This window comes from Mytilus galloprovincialis, chromosome 2 (assembly GCF_965363235.1).
Source record: "Mytilus galloprovincialis chromosome 2, xbMytGall1.hap1.1, whole genome shotgun sequence".
Lineage (NCBI taxonomy): Eukaryota > Metazoa > Mollusca > Bivalvia > Mytilida > Mytilidae > Mytilus > Mytilus galloprovincialis.
The window spans coordinates 63,997,786-64,017,737 of NC_134839.1; the positions used below are offsets into that span (position 1 = coordinate 63,997,786).

A 19,952-nucleotide genomic window follows, 5' to 3' on the forward strand; every position below is an offset into this window, starting at 1 on the left:
TCAGCAAAGTTAGATTTACAAGTAAGTCAACATGACCGAAATGGTCAGTTGACCCCTTTAGGAGTTATTGCCCTTTATAGTCAATTTTTAACCATTTTTGTAAATCTTAGAAATCTTTTACAAAAATCTTCTCCTCTGAAATTATTGGGCCAAATTAATCCAAACTTGGCCACAATCATCTTTGGGGTATCTAATTGAAAAAAATGTGTGCGGTGACCCGACCATCCAACCAAAATGGCTGCCACGGCTAAAAATAGAACATAGGGGTAAAATGCAGTTTTTGGCTTATAACTCAAAAACGGAAGCATTTAGAGAAAATTGACAGGGTTAATTTGTCTATCAGGTCAACATCTATCTGCCCTGATATTTTCACATAGATCGGACAACCCGATGTTAGGTTACTGCCCTGAGTTGGTAATTTTAAGGAAATTTTGCCGTTTTTTGTTATTACATTTGTATCTTGAATATTATTATAGATAGAGATAAACAGCAATAATGTTCAGCAAAACAAGATCTACAAATAAGTTTTCATGACCAAAATAGTCAATTGACCCCTTAAGGAGTTATTGCCCTTTATAGTTAATTTTTAGCATTTTTCATAAATTTTTGTAAATTTTTAGAAAATATTTTCCACTGTAATTACTGGGCCAAGTTCATTATAGATAGAGATAATTGTAGCAACAAGAATGTTCAGTAAAGTAAGATCTACAAACACATCACTATCACCAAAACACAATTATGTCATGAATTTATCTGTGTCCATTGTTTAATATGCACATAGACCAAGGTGAGCGACACAGGCTCTTGAGAGCCTCTAGTTTTGTTGTGCTTGAATAGTCAGCTAAGCAATATTCCCCGATCGGGAGACAGTTTTCTATTTTGGAGACAATCTCCTGATCTGGAGACAAATTGATACAAAACATACTGAAGATCATGAATGACTATTCAAGCACAACAAAAAAATGTGTTTAATAATTTCTACATAGGAAATACCTGTACTAAGCCAGGAATATGACAGTTGTTTCCATCATATGATGAGTCAGCTTTCAGTTGGCCATTTGACAATGGAATTTCTGTTTTGAAATTTCTTAGTAGTTCAACATTTTTTACTTGAAAATTTAACAATGCATCTTTAATTAAAGCAGCACAGATACCAACATAAATCTTATAGCAACATATCATATCATATCTGATTGCATTTAAAATATTTTCTTTCTTCAGTTCCAGGATGTGGAGGTGATGTTAACCTCACACCATCATCAAGACAACAAACAATTACCTCTCCTGGATATCCTAACGGTTATGCTCACAACTTGAATTGTGTCTGGAGAATAACTGCACCAGAAGGTTTTAAAGTGTGGGCAAACATTACTGATATAAGCCTTGAATCACATGGGACATGTAACTATGACTACGTCATGCTGTCTCAAGGTGAGTAAGAATAAAAAATGGTAGATATATATATTGTGGAAAATATTTTGATGCATTACCAACTAACACAGAAATTGCGCTTTGCATGTGATATTTATGCCCCATTCATGGGCATTATGTTTTCTGGTATGTGGGTCCATTCGTCCATCTATTCGTTCGTTCATCTGTTCGTCCGTCCGTTCATCCCGCTTCAGGTTAAAGTTTTTGGTCGAGGTAGTTATTGTTGAAGTTAAAGTCCAATCAACTTGAAACTTAGTACACATGATCCTTATGATATGATCTTTCTAATTTTTATGCCAAATCAGAGATTTTCCCCCATTTTCACAGTCAATTGAACATAGAAAAAATTATAGTGTACTATGAACACATTCTTGTTTTGTTGTTTTTTCATTCAACTCCATTATATAATTGTATTATATTTGGGTAGATAATTTATGCCAAAATGAGCTTATTATAAATACATTAAGGACAGTAATTTTTGCCTCTAAAAAAATCATTTGATGGTATACTTATTTATTAGGATTAACTTTAGTATAATTCTTATTTAAGCATCATTATTGCTATTTTGTGCATTTTTCCTTTGATCCTTTTTCATATCATGCTACTCGCTTGAGATGGAAAATTATCGCTAGAAACTAAGGAGTCACGTGGCTTTGCTAATGAAATTGACAAGAAATTGACGTCATAGGTAAAATAGCGATAAACAGATTATCATTGGTCATCTCAACTCCATTGCTTTTCTCGCTTCCCCAATATGGGCTCAAACAGGAACAAGCAATTTCGTTGATATGATCAAGGCTAATCTATAAATATATAGGAAAATGTTATAATATGAAATTGTTAGTTTTAATTCTCATAGCAGCTTTGCAAAGGAGGGAGACATATTTAGGAAAGTTCTGTGGGCGAGTAGCCAATACTCAACCAATGGTTACAGAAATGAATAGTCTGATGGTTACTTTGGTAACAGATCAGTCTGTTAATTATACTGGATTCTCCATCACAGTCAAATCAGGTATTATTTATCTCCCTTAGCTCTTGTGAAAAGATTGACACAAATTCTGAAAAATAGTATTAAATTTTTTTTTTTTTTATTTTGAGGTCTAGATATTAAGGGCTTTAATCATATCTCTTTCATTTCAATGAATTTTTCAGTATAATTTTTCAATTTTGCTAAAATTATCATACTGCCTGTTTATATTTAGAAAATTTAAATTAGATTATAATGTTTATTTCATGTTATCCTTAAGAAATACAAAGAAACTAATTTTGCAAGCCTGCAACATTTATATTCTATATTCAGTAAGCAAAATATAGCATTCCTAGATGACGTTGTCGGTGTCATCACATTTAGGGATCTATTTTCAGGGATTGAGGAACAATTTATATTTGATGGATATTTTGATTTTATGGTATTGCCAAAGAATGCATTCAAATCTATTCAAAATTTGTAATTTGTTGAACAGTTGAATTCATGTTTAACCTTAACAGATGAAATCCTAGAAAATTGGCATCTCATAAATCATAATGAATCCACAGTATTTAAATGTATACTTATTAAATTTTGTATTATATTTAATTTCATATACAAAAAGGTGCAAAAAATGGGGACAAGAACAAATTTTTAGGTGAAAAGAAATAGACAAAACAATTCAAAAAGTATTTTCAATATATGGTGCATTCTTGAATAAATGATTTAATTTCTAGTTCATATAAATATTTTTTTTTTTTCAGTATGTGGAGGCAGGATCTATGGAAGCAGTGGTAGGATAGCAAGTGACAATTATCCTAACTCCTACCCAGCTAATTCTAACTGTTCATGGGTGATTATTGTGCCTACTGGTAGAACTGTAAGAGCCCAGTTCAATGGAACTTTTAACATTGCTGGATCTGGTTCTGGTTGTCAAGGAGATTATATCCAGGTATGTTTAGTTTAAGCTGACATTGCTTGACCTGTTTATGGTTTTCATGAAGCCTTGCCATATTTGTAGAGGTTGATCAAACTTTTCCAGTACTTCTGAAGAGAGAGACTTCTTATTTGGTCAGAGCTTGACACTACAAACATGTAAATAGATACAAGAAGATATGGTATGAGTGTCAATGAGACAACTCTCCATCCAAGCTACAATTTGTAAAAGTAAACCATTACAGGTCAAAGTAGGTCTTTAAGCACTCTTTCAGATCCCTACTTATTGTGTCCTGATACTTTGAACCATGAGTGCTTGTGGGTAAACATAGCATGATAACCACTGAAACTTCTTGCTACTATTAAAAATACTGATTTTTTTGAATTCGGTATGATATCTCACTCTTTAGGTATTAAAATTTCATTGACCAGTAAACAGTAGCCAATTTAAAGAGTGTTACATATTATTGCATTAAACTGTTAATATTTCAGCTTCTTACTGGTTCCAATGAAAATGCACCACCAATGGGTAATGCAGCACAAGGAAAATACTGTGGTACCAGTCCTCCTCAACCATTAGAGACTACAAGCCATTTTATGTATGTCAAATTTATATCAGATGGAAGTAACAATGCTGCTGGATTTTCAATGGTCTTCAATGAAGTTCAAGTGACCTGTGGAGGTCATCTGACCTTGAGCAATTTAGTGACCAGTGGTTATTTCACATCACCAAATTACCCTAGTAATTACACGCATAACGTGGAATGTGTTTGGATTATAACAGCACCTGCTAATGAAAGGATACAGATTGATTTTGATGAACGTTTTAGAATAGAAAATCACATGAGGTATATATGTCAGCAGAGATGGGACAAAATCCTTTTCTGTATTTGTAAGCTTATGTTGATAAAGAAAACTGCCATTCAGAAGATGTACAAGAAACAGTCACAAAAAAAAAACCAAAATGACAAAACATTTACTTTACTTTGATTTTTATGCCCTTCCTAGGAAAGAAGGGGACAGCTTATTTTTGGGGTTTGTGTGTCTATCTGTCCATTCACCCAATTTCAGTTGTAAACCTTGGTTTGATATACCTGTATGTAAATGTTTCGTTTTAACACTTTTACTACTGAATTTATTTTTTTCGCGGGATTCCCTGGCCGAAATTTATTTGCACGAGCCGTTTGCCTGACCGGGATTAATTTGACATGTGCTTCAGCAAAAACGACCTCGTAGTTTTGGTCATTGAAAACTTGGCCGCCGTAGCGAGTTGTGCGGTCAAATTTTGATAAAATGTAGATAAATATCATAGGTTGAGCGTCCGTAACCTCTTCATAGAGTGAGAAGCAGTTTACCTTAAAAACGTGTGTCGAAAACGTAGATTGATTGAGTCGGAAGATAATTTTTATCATTGCCTACCGTATATCACTTTCACTTCCATTCGGCTACATTTCTTAACCACACATGTGTTTCAAAATTATATTTCTATGAGCTACTGAATTATTTTCTTTCAAAACCCGTTTCCGTTTTCGTTTTCTTGGCAAAAATACTTGTAAATCGAGACTGTCGTTCACGTAGATTTTGGCCGCCATTTGTTTACGGTTTCGAAAGAAGAAAGATAACTCGAGCTCGATAACGGACAATAACTCTTCCAGACGAGTTGTATAATACCCCCAGCGTGGATGTGCGATTACTGAACTAATTAAAAATAATTTTTAACTGCAATAATAATCGATGGAACTTCTTTACTTTATGACTTAACACCAGTAATGCATTAATTCTTCCACATGTGAATGAGATAAAGCTTTCCAATAAATAAAAGTAAATGAACCCAAAAAGTGATTTTTTTTTAAAGTTCTAAATCCATGAAATTCCAATAAATTTGATTTGGGTCATGGGGGTTGTATAATATAAAAAAATATTTAAGCATAAATAAATGTACTACAAATAAGAAAATATTCAACTGTATCTCAAGACAAAGAGCCTAGTGAATTATTTTTTTTTAAATTGTTGAAATTAAAATCTGAACTATGTAGTCACAATTTAGGATGTATAAGATAACATAAAATTGACAAATACATCAACTGTTGTTTGTAAAAGCAGCACAAATAAATACCAAAAGCTGCCAATTAATATTTTATAAATTTATTTTCATCATAGTTAAATTTATTAATCACATGCAGTAGAGGTATTAAAAGAAGATAATATATGCAGACAACTACTGAGTACTGTTTTATTTAAACTCATGATATGTACACACAGATTCAAGTCGTTGAAAACTAGTGCCAAAAAGGGATTAAAATACATCATGTACATGTTTTACTGCAAAATGCAGTTTTAAAATTCATTGATGGAAAGCTACATCAGGGAGCTGATATAGTTTGTAATAACATTTGGAAGCCATGAAATTTGTTTTAGTTTATAATGCTGCATACTCGTTGAATAGGAGGATTCATATCATAAATTTTGATTTTGAATCTGAGTGAGGACAATGGAAACTATTTTTTTATTTTCTGTTTATATTGTTGGGTTATTTAATTGAATGGTTTGTCAAAAAGTGAATAAAAATTACTTGAGTGAGGTTGTTATACTATTACCATTGTTACCAGTCTATTAATTAATCTATTACATCCAGTAGCAAGTGTTACTTACATATAAGCCTATATATTAATGTGGTATGAAGATACCTGCTTATGTGTACTAGTCCCATAAACAGTGTTAATTTAAGAAGCTGACTTACAAGGTAACAGCTACAAGACCCTAATGTGGTCCCATTATCCCATTTCCAATTTGATCATTTTTTTCTCTTACTCCTTACTACTACATGTATATGAATTGGCATCTGAGAGAAGAAGTAATTTATATACTATTTGAAGTCCCTTTTTGAACACAAAAAAGATGTTTCCTAGTGTTAAAAATGGTTGCTTATATTGGCATTACAAATTGTAATAAACTTAAGGCATTGCCGCACTGGTAATTTATCTTTTGTGTTTGTGTGCAACATGAGGGGGGGAGTTCTTCCTCATAATTTCCAAAACAAAAAATTGAACCCTATTAATTGTTTTCAGAAACATACAGGAACAGTATTATTTTACAATAATAAATGATGCCATCTCAAGATTAATCAGAAGCAGCAGGCAACACCTTATGTTATTTCACTTTTGGGAAAAAATCACTTCCCTTCAGCAGAGACAAATTTTTTAAAATTTTTTTTTCCCTTTCCAATTCTGAAAAAAATAATTTTCCCTTCCCTTCTAAAACAAATATTTTTTTTTTCACTTCCCTTCTTTGACAATGTTTTTCTTTTTTTAAAATGAGAAAGAAAACAATTTGTACATAAAAATAATCATCTTGGCATCTTTCAGGTTTTTTTTACTCTCTGTCAACATTGTTTTTCAAAACAACTTTTAAAATTTTGTATGCTGAACAAGACTTTTAAAAACCTCTGTCACAAGACGAGATACACCATGGAAACTAATTTACACTCGATTAAAATACGAATAAGATTGCAGAATATTGTCTCATCTTTCGAAACCACTTTTATGTAAAATAATAAAGCTATGAGATGTAACAACACGTGTGTTTATGAACCGCACTATTTATAGACTCAGCTGTCAATTTTGTCAATATCCGGTTCTATTTTTAATGAAAGTTGACTTTCGTTTTGTCGACCTACATACTGCAGTACAGCCTTTCAATGAAAAGAAATGAAATCCGTAGCACTGCAGACTCATGAGAGTGTCTAAAACGATGATAAAAGACTCTGACTCAATTGGTAATGAAAGGTTGACTGTCAAACGGCAACGAGAAATAATAATTTACAGTCGTGCACTTGATGGCGACAATCAAAGTCTCGATTTCAGGTTGTTTTACAAATATCCTTCTCACAACTCCAAAATATACGGACAATCACTACTTTTGTACAAGTTAAACGATTTTCATGACCGCAGGTTAAGTTTTCTAAATGTTTCAACTCGAAATGAAACTCCTGACCACGATTGTTTATGATTCCGCCATTTTGTTTTTCACGAGGTTTTTTTTCTCAACAATCTTTGAAAAAAAAAACCATATTTTAACAGTGTTTTTACACCCGATACTAAAATATCGAATGCATTTGGTGTTTATCATAACATCCATGGAGCAACGGGGCCAAGAAACATGTTTAAACATTATTTTTACTGTTTGCACTGTGACCGTCTAAAAATAGAAATCTATGTATCCTTAAGGATACATTCGGCATCTACACCGGTGTGCCAAAAGGATACATTCGGCATGCGCGTGGGTGTGCCAAAAGGATACATTCGGCATGAAAGGGTTAAGATAATATACCATCAAGTTGTGGTCAAATTTGTTATTAACAATTCACAAAAACAATTTGCTGCAATAATTATTTGCCCTTGCTATTATAGTGTATTCTATTGCATCAGAAATGTTTCAATTAACAGATGTTATCTCTCTGTAGCAAAATGGTAAAGTTTGGTTGAAATTTAGACATACCAATTACTTACCTTACAAATATTTTCTTTCACATGTCAGCTGTAGATTTGATTTCATTGAGTTGAGAGATGGAGGTACAACTAATTCCCCCTCACTTGGTAAATTTTGTGGCATCACTAGACCTGGAACAGTGAAGTCCACAGGGAACGTTATGTATGCCAGATTTAGAACTGATGGAAGTGCTTTCTTTACAGGTTTTAAAGCAAATTATAAAATTGGTAAGTATGTCTAAGTAGGGTTTGAATATTTTAAATTCCATAACATAAATGTGATTCTTCCGACGGGAGTTAAAATCTCCCGCTTTTCAGACCCTCTTCCGTCCCTCCCGTTAAAATTTGAAATCTTCTGCTTTTTGAAAATGTCAATCTCGAAAAAATTTCAGTAGACATTTCTGTTTACAAAATAGATACGGACAGGGAAAAAGTCTGAGAAACTCTAAATTGATATGGGAAAAGTCTGAGAAAAACGGAAGTTTCTTGTAATGGAATTTGTGTCAAAAAGGTAAATAGGAAAATAGCCTCCAGTAATCAATGAAGGTGTTAAGGATTAGACTGTTTATACAACAATAAAAAATGATTGGCATTTACCTAGTAATCAACTAGCTAGTTAAATATACACGTCTGGATGATTAAAAGGGATATTGACAATGAAACAGTTGTATAAACATCGACTTTAATAAATTTTGATGTTGTTGAAAACATGGAACAGACTTAGTTTATACTGAACCTCAAAGACAATAAAATCAACTCAAATATGATATTTATGGCTTGTCTTCTATCTAGGCCAATGGAATACCTATATAAGTATGTTTGTCTTATAATTTGACAAAATACAAACTGTATCATGTTATCACCAAATACATGTACCCCAGCATAATATTAAAGAAGACACAGTATCTAGCCAAATTTTAAAATGGTGCAAGTCCAGTGCCAAGGGTCAAGACCATACTTACTACATGCAAAGTTGATTATAGGGCCCTAATTACTTGACCAAAAATATGGAGACAGCTACCCACCAGAAAGCCCACAACTCTATCAATTCAACACCTTCTGTTACAAGCATGTTCAGTAGTGGTTCTAAAGTTGACAAAGTGGCTAAAGCAGAGGTACTTTTTGACAACTATGTACAGTGATGTATGATGGCTGATCACTTTATCTTTGAATTATATATGATGAATAAATATTTGAACCCCCCCTCTTTATCTTCTATTTTACTAAGTAAAAATGGCTATGCAGGTGCTTGAAGGTATTGAATCATTGTTTTTTTTTAACAAAAAAGGAAGATATGCAGTTTAAACACACACGAAAAAACCATTGCGTACGTCGATAAAAAATCTCCAGTTATGAGGCCCAAACTCCAGCTGAAAATTTCCAAATCTGCAGTTGTGTCTTGACAACTCTGTCACATGTATGCCATAACCAATTTTTTTTTTTATCTTTTGTTGATAGTCATTAAAAGAGAATTAGGCTCCACTGTTTGCAAGGCATCAACAATGTATTAGTTTGTGATTAGATCAGTTTACAGTTTACAACATCTAGTGGTGGGTCAACAAAATATAATCTCATATAAATATGAAATTTAGTTTTTGATATTTTTTTTTTTTTTTATAAACCTTTCCATTATGTAAGTTTTATACATGTATGAAATATATTAGAAAATAGTACAATATATGTGAAAAATTAGGTATTCAATTAGTTCTTTTTTTTTAGCAACATGTGGAGGAACGATTCGTGGTCAATCTGGATACATTCAAAGTCCAAACTTTCCCTCGCCATATGACAGTAATATGGATTGTGAATGGTACATCCATGCACCAACAGGACATTATATGACCTTCAACTTTTTGTCCTTTAACCTTCAGTATGGAAGTAACTGTACAGTGGTTGACTATGTAGAGATTAGAGAACATAATTCTACAGGTTTGTTAGATTATAAGGGAGAAAAAGACAAGACTTCTAATGTAGTGGTAGTGTATCATAAGTACACAAAAACCTGTCAAAATACAAAAAGCTAAAACCTTGAAAAAAAAAGTTATTTTAAAAGAATGAAGGTGACCAGTACTATCCTGTACCTATAAGCTGTATTGCTTTTGGTTTGAAATAAACTGAACTGTTTAAAAACATGTCTTATTTAAAAAAAATAAAAAAATCTTAATTTTTAAAACCTGATCGTTCCAGTTTTTGATATTGCCATTAATTGATGAAGGACTTTCCATTTTCAATTTTCCTTGGAGTTCCCTGTTTTTGTTGTTTTACTTTTTTCCATTCAGATTAATCTATTTACAACACTTAATGTAAAAATAAGATATGTTAAATTTCACAGGGATATTATAAATTTATATGATTGCAAGAATTGAATTGCACAATTTTGATGATTTAAAAATATTTAATGGGATTAAAATAATGAAAAATTCTCATTTAAGCTACTGACTGCTACAGAAAAAAATCTTAACCAAAATGTGTGCAGTAGTTCCTGAAATCATGTTATAGGCAATCATTTTTTAATAGAAACAACTCTCTAAATATGAGAAAGAAATTGCTATTAAAATATTTTATAACAAACAACAAACTATAGGAGCTACAAGGTTACAATCTATATTGGTTGTAAATGAATTAAAAAAAAAACACCAACTCAACGTACAAGCACATCATAAATTGACTTTGAAAGGTTTAAAATATAGTCTTCAACAATAGACCAACATCTGTTCAAACTGACAAGGCCTAGGACTGTTTTACCACAAATATTTTTTAAATCAAACAATACTTATCTTACAGGTCCATTATTAAAGAAAGCTTGTGGCAGCAGCACCCCAGCATCTGTTGATACATCTGATAGTTTTGCCTATGTTATATTTAAATCAAACAATACTTATCTTACAGGTCCATTATTAAAGAGAGCTTGTGGCAGCAGCACCCCAGCATCTGTTGATACATCTGATAGTTTTGTCTATATTATATTTAAATCATACAATACTTATCTTACAGGTCCATTATTAAAGAGAGCTTGTGGCAGCAGCACCCCAGCATCTGTTGATACATCTGATAGTTTTGCCTATGTTATATTTAAATCAAACAATACTTATCTTACAGGTCCATTATTAAAGAGAGCTTGTGGCAGCAGCACCCCAGCATCTGTTGATACATCTGATAGCTTTACCTATGTTAGATTTTAATCAAACAATACTTATCTTACAGGTCCATTATTAAAGAGAGCTTGTGGCAGCAGCACCCCAGCATCTGTTGATACATCTGATAGCTTTGCCTATGTTAGATTTAAATCAAACAATACTTATCTTACAGGTCCATTATTAAAGAGAGCTTGTGGCAGCAGCACTCCAGCATCTGTTGATACATCTGATAGTTTTGTCTATGTTATAATTAAATCATACAATACTTATCTTACAGGTCCATTATTAAAGAGAGCTTGTGGCAGCAGCACTCCAGCATCTGTTGATACATCTGATAGTTTTGTCTATGTTATATTTAAATCATACAATACTTATCTTACAGGTCCCTTATTAAAGAGAGCTTGTGGCAGCAGCACTCCAGCATCTGTTGATACATCTGACAGTTTTGTCTATATTAGATTTAAATCATACAATACTTATCTTACAGGTCCCTTATTAAAGAGAGCTTGTGGCAGCAGCACTCCAGCATCTGTTGATAATCTGATAGCTTTGCCTATGTTATATTAAAAACAAACAATACTTATCTTACAGGTCCATTATTAAAGAGAGCTTGTGGCAGCAGCACTCCAGCATCTGTTGATACATCTGATAGTTTTGTCTATATTATATTTAAATCATACAATACTTATCTTACAGGTCCCTTATTAAAGAGAGCTTGTGGCAGCAGCACTCCAGCATCTGTTGATACATCTGATAGTTTTGTCTATATTATATTTAAATCATACAATACTTATCTTACAGGTCCCTTATTAAAGAGAGCTTGTGGCAGCAGCACCCCAGCATCTGTTGATACATCTGATAGCTTTGCCTATGTTAGATTTAAATCATACAATACTTATCTTACAGGTCCATTATTAAAGAGAGCTTGTGGCAGCAGCGCTCCAGCATCTGTTGATACATCTGATAGCTTTGTCTATATTATATTTAAATCATACAATACTTATCTTACAGGTCCCTTATTAAAGAGAGCTTGTGGCAGCAGCACCCCAGCATCTGTTGATACATCTGATAGTTTTGCCTATGTTAGATTTAAATCATACAATACTTATCTTACAGGTCCATTATTAAAGAGAGCTTGTGGCAGCAGCGCTCCAGCATCTGTTGATACATCTGATAGTTTTGCCTATGTTAGCTTTAAATCATACAATACTTATCTTACAGGTCCATTATTAAAGAGAGCTTGTGGCAGCAGCGCTCCAGCATCTGTTGATACATCTGATAGTTTTGCCTATGTTATATTTAAATCAAACATTACTTATCTTACAGGTCCATTATTAAAGAGAGCTTGTGGCAGCAGCACCCCAGCATCTGTTGATACATCTGATAGCTTTGCCTATGTTAGATTTAAATCATACAATACTTATCTTGCAGGTCCATTATTAAAGAGAGCTTGTGGCAGCAGCACCCCAGCATCTGTTGATACATCTGATAGTTTTGCCTATGTTAGATTTAAATCAAACAGTGCATCAAATCAACCTGGATTTAAACTGGCTTTCCATGCTAGTGTTGAAGGTAGCTCATTTGAAGTTATTGATTTCACTGTTTTTGCTTTTTCAAAAAAATTATTATCTTTTAATTCTTTAATTTTAATCCAAAATCTTGTCTTCAACATCTGTCTACTGACATTTGAAATATTTGTAGCTATCAGCAATGTCTTATGATTACTTGAACTCTTACATTTACAAATCACCTAAATAGACTATTTTCATATTACTGACTCTTGGCTCTAGAGAATAAAAAAGTTTGTATAGGTTACCTACCTTGGTAGGAAATTCTGGAACTCTGTCAATTAAGAGTAACTAAAAAAAGTAAAATCAAGCTAACAATAGGTGTAATTTCGGTGAAATATTATTTTTTTTTAAATTTTCTTCAGCAGCAAAATCATCTATCACAAAAACAATTAATTTACCTTTGATAGGTTGCCCATTATGGCTTTTGAATAAAGTTTTGGTTTATATTTGATTAATTTCAGAATGTGGTGGTTATCTTACAACACCAATAGGTAGCTTTTCATCGCCAAACTTCCCAGGGCGATATCCACATTCAAGAACCTGTGAATGGAAGATCAGAGTTCCACATGGCCGCCGTGTGACTTTGAACTTTGACAGCTTTAACATTGAAGCCAGCAGAACTTGTTATGATTATGTTGATGTAAGTAATTGTTACTTGGATAATGGATTCTTATTAAAATGAAGATGTGATATGATTGCCAATAAGACAAACCTTCACAAAAGACCAAAATGACACAGAAATTAACAACTATAGATCACCGTACTACCTTCAACTTGAGCAAAATCTTTTTATTGTTAAGTGAACTAAGAGGAAAAATGTAATTTAAAAAAAAAATAGTTTCCTTTGAAGCTAAATTTTGATCGGAAGCAAACTTTGCAACAATCATCCAATAAGGATGCTTAGTTTTAGAATTGCTTTGCCTATGCTCTATAAAGGGATGAACATGGACGACTTTGCCATTAATAGTAAATTCTGAAAATACATTGTAATAGTCTGGAAAAAAAACCATCAATAAAAAAAACATCAATAACTGATCTTATTTAAATAAGATTTAATAAAAGGGTCTTAAAAAAACTCTTTATGTGTATCTCTTATAGAAAAAATAACCTATGACATGTATGACCCAACTTCTTGACAAATAGGTTGAACATAATGGAGCTGAAGTATAGTTTTCTTTTGGGAGAAATGCAATTTCAAACATCACAATCAGATAGCAAGGACTTTGGTTATTTGTAGTGACATAGTTTTCCGTTCACAGGTTTATAATGGAATTTTGGACGACTCGCCTCTGTTCAGAAGAGTTTGTGGTGAGACAAATCCAGGTATTATCCAGTCCTATGGGAACACTATGAAGGTTATATTTAGGACAGATGGTTCTATCAGTAATGGTGGATTCAGGGCATCATATTCATCACAGGAAGATACAGGCAAGATATAATGAAAAATGATTTAATATATATTTTCTTTAACAAAATAAAAGAATTTGAAAAATCTTACTAAAGGTCAATTGCTTTCACTATAATTACTGAAGTAAAAGATATGACTGAAAAGGAATGGTTAGAATTATGAACAAAACATCTATCTGACCAAATTACTCTAAAATATTTCAGCATTCAAACCACTAAGAGTGGGGTCTGCCAAAAGCTGTCATTAAATTAAGTCTGAAAGATCCAAAGGCATCTGCTTGTTGATACAGCTAAAAAGTAAAATCACAAAAATACTGAACTCCGAGGAAAATTCAAAACAGAAAGTCCTTAATCAAATGGTAAAATCAAATGATTAAACACATCAAACAAATGGACAATATTTGTCATATTCCTGAGTTGGTACAGGCATTTTCAAATGTAGAAAATAAAGGATTGAACCTGGTTTTATAGCGCTAAACCTCTCACTTTGAGACAGCTAACCAATCATCTTTTTTAGCTCACCTGGCCCGAAGGGCCAAGTGAGCTTTTCCCATCACTTTGCATCCGTCGTCGTCCATCGTCGTTAACTTTTACAAAAATCTTCTCCTCTGAAACTGCTGGGCCAAATTAAACCAAACTTGGCCACAATTATCATTGGGGTATCTAGTTTAAAAAATGTGTCCGGTGACCCGGCCAACCAACCAAGATGGCCGCCATGGCTAAAAATAGAACATAGGGGTAAAATGCAGTTTTTGGTTTATAACTCAAAAACCAAAGCATTTGGAGCAAATCTGACAGAGTAAAATTGTTTATCAGGTGAAGATCTATCAGCCCTGAAATTTTCAAATGAATCAGACAATCGGTTGTTGGGTTGCTGCCCCTGAATCGGTAATTTTAAGGAAATTTTGCTGTTTTTTGGTTATTATCTTGAATAGTAGTATAGATAGAGATAAACTGTAAACAGCAATAATGTGCAGCAAAGTAAGATTTACAAATAAGTCAACATGACCGATAATGGTCAATTGACCCCCTAAGGAGTAATTGTCCTTTATAGTCAATTTTTAACAATTTTCATAAAATTTGTAAATTTTTATTAACATTTTCCACTGAAACTACTGGGCCAAGTTCATTATAGATAGAGATAATTGTAAGCAGCACAAATGTTTAGTAAAGTAAGATGTACAAACACATCACCATCACCAAAACACAATTTTGTCATGATTCCATCTGCTTCCTTTGTTTAATATTCACATAGACCAAGGTGAGCAACACAGGCTCTTTAGAGCCTCTAGTTTACTTTATTAACATAAAGAAAATACAAGTAAATTATTGTATCCAGTGAAATAACTAGGTCAATTGAACCTAGGTGTTGAAGACAACAGAATCTAGGATAAATTTGTCTCACTTTAGTTGCATGCATTTTGCATGCTCAACAAAATGAGTTATCGAAATTTGTTTCAATATTTGAAAAAAGTTTAATTTAGTTCTCATATAATATATAAATATTAAATATTTCAGTGTGTGGAGGAATCCTAAGTAGCACTAATGGTAACATAACCTCTATTGGATATCCCAATGCTAATTATAGTAACAACGAAGAATGTATCTGGGTCATACAAAATCCAAACATAAATGGTTCTACTATCATGTTAAATTTCATGGACTTTAGCTTGGAGTCCCATGGTGACTGTACTTATGATTTCATAGAAGTCCGAGAAGGTATATTATTTTTTTTTGTGTACATATGATGTATGGGCAAAAAGTTAATTATATCCAGGGATGAGTAATTCGTGTGTATCACAAGCTCTTAGATCAACAAAAAGAAACAAAAATTTGAACTAGACTTTGAAAGTAACCATTTTCCTTTTGTCATCTTAGAAACAATCATAAAGGAAGTTTACTTTTTTCTCTCAATTTCCTATATTGCAGATCAAAAGAAATCCAAATTTTTAAAAAATTCTTTTTTTTTTTTTTTTTTAGATTTTTCAGATTTGTTGCTCTTGTTGTACAGCTGTGTATTTTTGATTAACCGCAGGATGAACGATCTTAAATATGTTTTGCTACTCATAAGTCTCAATATATAAAATGAAGATCATGTGTATATATTCTGTTTTCTCATTGGTTAAACAGGTACAGATGAGAATGGAGAACTTGTAGGAAAGTTCTGTGGAAATACAACATTACCGTTACCCGTTTTCTCACCAATGCCAAACTTATGGGTCAGATATAAATCTGATCATTCTAATGTTGATAAAGGCTTCCTGATCAAATATTACTTCACAGGTAATATATAATTGTTAGATCACCTGGCCCGAAGGGCCAAGTGAGCTTTTCCCATCACTTTGCGTCCGGCGTCCGGCGTCGTCGTTAACCCGTTGTTGGGTTGCTGCCCATAAATTGGTAATTTAAAGGAAATTTTACTGTTTTTGGTTATTATCTTGAATATTATTATAGATAGAGATAAACTGTAAACAGCAATAATGTTCAGCAAAGTAAGATTTACAAATAAGTCAAACTGACCCCCTTTAGGAGTTATTGCCTTTTATAGTCAATTTTTAACCTTTTTTCATAAATCTTAGTAATCTTTTACAAAAATCTTCTCTGAAACTACTGGGCCAAATTGATCCAAACTTGGCCAAAATCATCTTTGGGGTATCTAGTTAAAAAAATTGGTCCGGTGACCAGGCCATCCAACCAAGATGGCCACCATGGCTAAAAATAGAACATAGGGGTAAAATGCAGTTTTTGGTTTATAACTCAAAAACCTCAGCATTAAGAGCAAATCTGACAAGGGTAAAATTGTTTATCAGGTCAAGATCTATCTGCCCGGAAATTTTAAGATGAATCGGACAACCCGTTGTTGGGTTGCTGCCCCTAGATTGGTAATTTTAAGGAAATTTTACTGTTTTGGGTTATAATCTTGAATATTATTATAGATAGAGATAAACTGTAAACAGCAATAATGTACAGCAAAGTAAGATTTACAAATAAGTCAACATGACTGAAATGGTCAATTGACCCCCTAAGGAGTTATTGTCCTTTATAGTCAATTTTTAACAATTTTCATAAAATTTGTAAATTTTTACTAACATTTTCCACTGAAACTACTGGGCCAAGTTCATTATAGATAGAGATAATTGTAAGCAGCAAGAATGTTCAGTAAAGTAAGATGTACAAACACATCACCATCACCAAAACACAATTTTGTCATGAATCCATCTACTTCCTTTGTTTAATATTCACATAGACCAAGGTGAGCGACACAGGCTCTTTAGAGCCTCTAGTTGCTAAAGTAGTAGTCTACTTGTGTATGGGAATGTTAGGCAAATAAACTCATCTTAGATACCAGAATTAAAATTGTGTAAGCCTGACATTAACATGTGTTTGGTCAATCAAAGACTCATCATTGAGGCTTCAATCAAAAAACATGAAAAGGTCAAATATTACACAAATTGAAGAGCATTAGATTAAAGACAAATAGATTTGATATAAAGATCAAGATACTTTGAACATCCTACATAACCACGATTTTGTAGCTGAATACACATATTAGAGAAGGCCAAACGTTATGATCCATTGTCCATTGACATCATGGAATCATATACCAATGCACTATTGTATGATTCTGAATCCATGAAGTTGTATTATCCACCTACTGCAACAGGGAGCGACACTTACTGACTAACATATAGAAACTTCTTGAATTTTAATTTTAGATTATCTTAAAAGTTCCTTTATGATTTATCAATTCTCTATAAACTGAACTTACTTCTTTCTTTCAGATTGTGGTGGTATATTAGCAGCTCCATCTGGTGTTATAACTAGTCCTAACTTCCCTAACGTCTATAACAATAGCGATGCATGTGCCTGGTTAATACAACAACCAGAGGGGTACCAGGTTAATGTAAGTAATTTTTGTTTGTTTGTTAGGTTACTGTTTCATTGATGTATTTGTTTACTTTTTTTTTCATATTCTAGAATGCTCTATGGACAGGAAAGAAAATTTATTTAGTGTATTTCTAAAATTGTATTTATTTTCTGATACACAAAACTAACTCCAAAATATCATATTAACACGGCTTTTGAAAAAATGTAAGATATGTTAAAAATGGAAAATGTCAATTAATGGAATTGATATTAACTGAATGCATTTTTTATAGGTACATTTTGGAAACTTTTCCCTAGAGAGTCACCCTGAGTGCAGATTTGATTATGTTCAAATATTAAACGGAAGACTACCTAGCTCTCCATCTGTTGGACAGTTTTGTGGAAACCATACAATTACAGATTTTGTGTCCCAGTCGAATGCCCTGAGAGTTATATTTAACTCAGATTATAGTATAGGAGGGAATGGATTCATGATGTCATACTTTCAGTCTTCTGGAGGTAAATCATCTATTTATTGTACTTACATTTATCTTATTAGTAGACTTTTGTCTCAACTGTAAAAACTTTCAACATCTGAGATTTAATGGAAATTGAGAAATATCTATTTTATTTAATTTTAAGTTCAGGAGTATGCAATGAAATATATGCATTTTAAAACCTGGCATATATTTCAAGTATAGATCTGCAGAGTTTTATTTCAGTTAGTGCCTAAAGTTACTGAGTGAGAAATATGCAGGGACTTCAAAGTTTATTGTTGGTCTAAAAAAGGTTGTGTTTTATATAACATTAGGGGAGAGAGAATCTTGTTTCATATTGCTATTCATTTGATACTACAGAAACGGTAAACTGATACAATTTATTTTATGACTCATAATGATAATGAGGAATTTAAAAAAAAAATCAATAAAAGACTTAAGTCTTCCCAGTCACTAGTGAACTGCAGAACAATTATTTGATTGATAGTGGGTATTTAACACCACTTTCAGCACTATTCTTGGCAGCCAGATTATTTTATCAGAGGAAGCAGGAATGCTTGCATGTTGAGGATCACAATCGTAGCAAGGAAAACTAGCAATCTAAGTCAATTAACATTGGAGTCAAATGCACCTGTTATAAATATGTGGGTTTCCAACTAACAACCTCAGTGTCGCAAACTATATATAGCTAGTGATAAAGAGCATGAACTACTTAGAAACAGAAAAGTTTCCTTTCGATGCATACATGTATCTAGAGTAAAGATTCAAATTGTCTTTTGCAGGTTGTGGTGGATTATTACATCAGAATACTGGCAGAATAACCTCCCCTAACTATCCACAGAGTTATCCCCACTTGTCTGAATGTGAATGGGACATCAATGTTGAGAGAGGATATCATATTATCTTAAATTTCATTCCACCCTTTGACCTTGAGGCAGAACCTTCTTGTGATTATGATTACGTAGAGGTAGGTTATTGTAAGTTAGATGATGCCTTTAAATGCCCTCTGTATAGCGTATTCTGTCTTCAGCTGGCCCTAAACAAATGGAGTGAAATTGGACTTCATACCAAACTCCAAACATATAAGTGAACATTCTGATTGATAGTATATAGTGTGTCTTTCTATGTTGTGATGTATACTATTGTTTCAGATAAGGGAGAAGGTTTGGTACCATTAAAACATTTAATCCTGCTGCAATTGTTTGCACCTGTCCTAAGTCAGGAATCTAATGTTCAGTAGTTGTCGTTTGTAGATGTGGTTCATAGATGTTTCTTTTTTTTTATATAGATTAAACTGTTGGTTTTCCCGTTTGAATGGATTTACACTAGTAAGTTTTTGGGGACCTTTATATTTTGCTGTTTAGTGTAAGCCAAGGCTTCGTGTTGGAGACAGTACCTTTACCTTCATGTATAATGGTTTACTTTTATAAATTGTGACTTGGATGGAGAGTTGTCTCATTGGTACTCATACCACATCTTCCCATATCTATGAAATTAAAAATCACACATGATAGTTGTTTTTTCCCTCAACAAGCCATGATAGTTTATAGGAAAAAGATACAAAATTTGACACACTTTGAGATCTTAATTATCTAATATACCTCTCTCAAGTTTATTTGTACAGTCTTGAAAATCTACACATCTCCCCTGAT

At 32.8% G+C, this 19,952-nt stretch overlaps 1 protein-coding gene across 1 annotated transcript in view; it reads left to right on the forward strand.

Moving 5' to 3' along the window:
• The window catches only part of LOC143064106 (cubilin-like), a 127,987-nt gene that overhangs the window by 95,102 nt on the left and 12,933 nt on the right, over positions 1-19,952 (forward strand). Inside the window, exons 41-54 of the mRNA XM_076236687.1 lie at positions 1,222-1,431; positions 2,294-2,443; positions 3,163-3,350; positions 3,827-4,182; positions 7,871-8,049; positions 9,541-9,750; positions 12,390-12,530; positions 12,991-13,169; positions 13,789-13,957; positions 15,455-15,655; positions 16,067-16,219; positions 17,719-17,840; positions 18,097-18,322; positions 19,083-19,267. Of these exons, the coding sequence (XP_076092802.1) occupies positions 1,222-1,431; positions 2,294-2,443; positions 3,163-3,350; positions 3,827-4,182; positions 7,871-8,049; positions 9,541-9,750; positions 12,390-12,530; positions 12,991-13,169; positions 13,789-13,957; positions 15,455-15,655; positions 16,067-16,219; positions 17,719-17,840; positions 18,097-18,322; positions 19,083-19,267 (2,669 nt within the window). The remainder of the gene's footprint in view (positions 1-1,221; positions 1,432-2,293; positions 2,444-3,162; positions 3,351-3,826; positions 4,183-7,870; positions 8,050-9,540; positions 9,751-12,389; positions 12,531-12,990; positions 13,170-13,788; positions 13,958-15,454; positions 15,656-16,066; positions 16,220-17,718; positions 17,841-18,096; positions 18,323-19,082; positions 19,268-19,952) is intronic.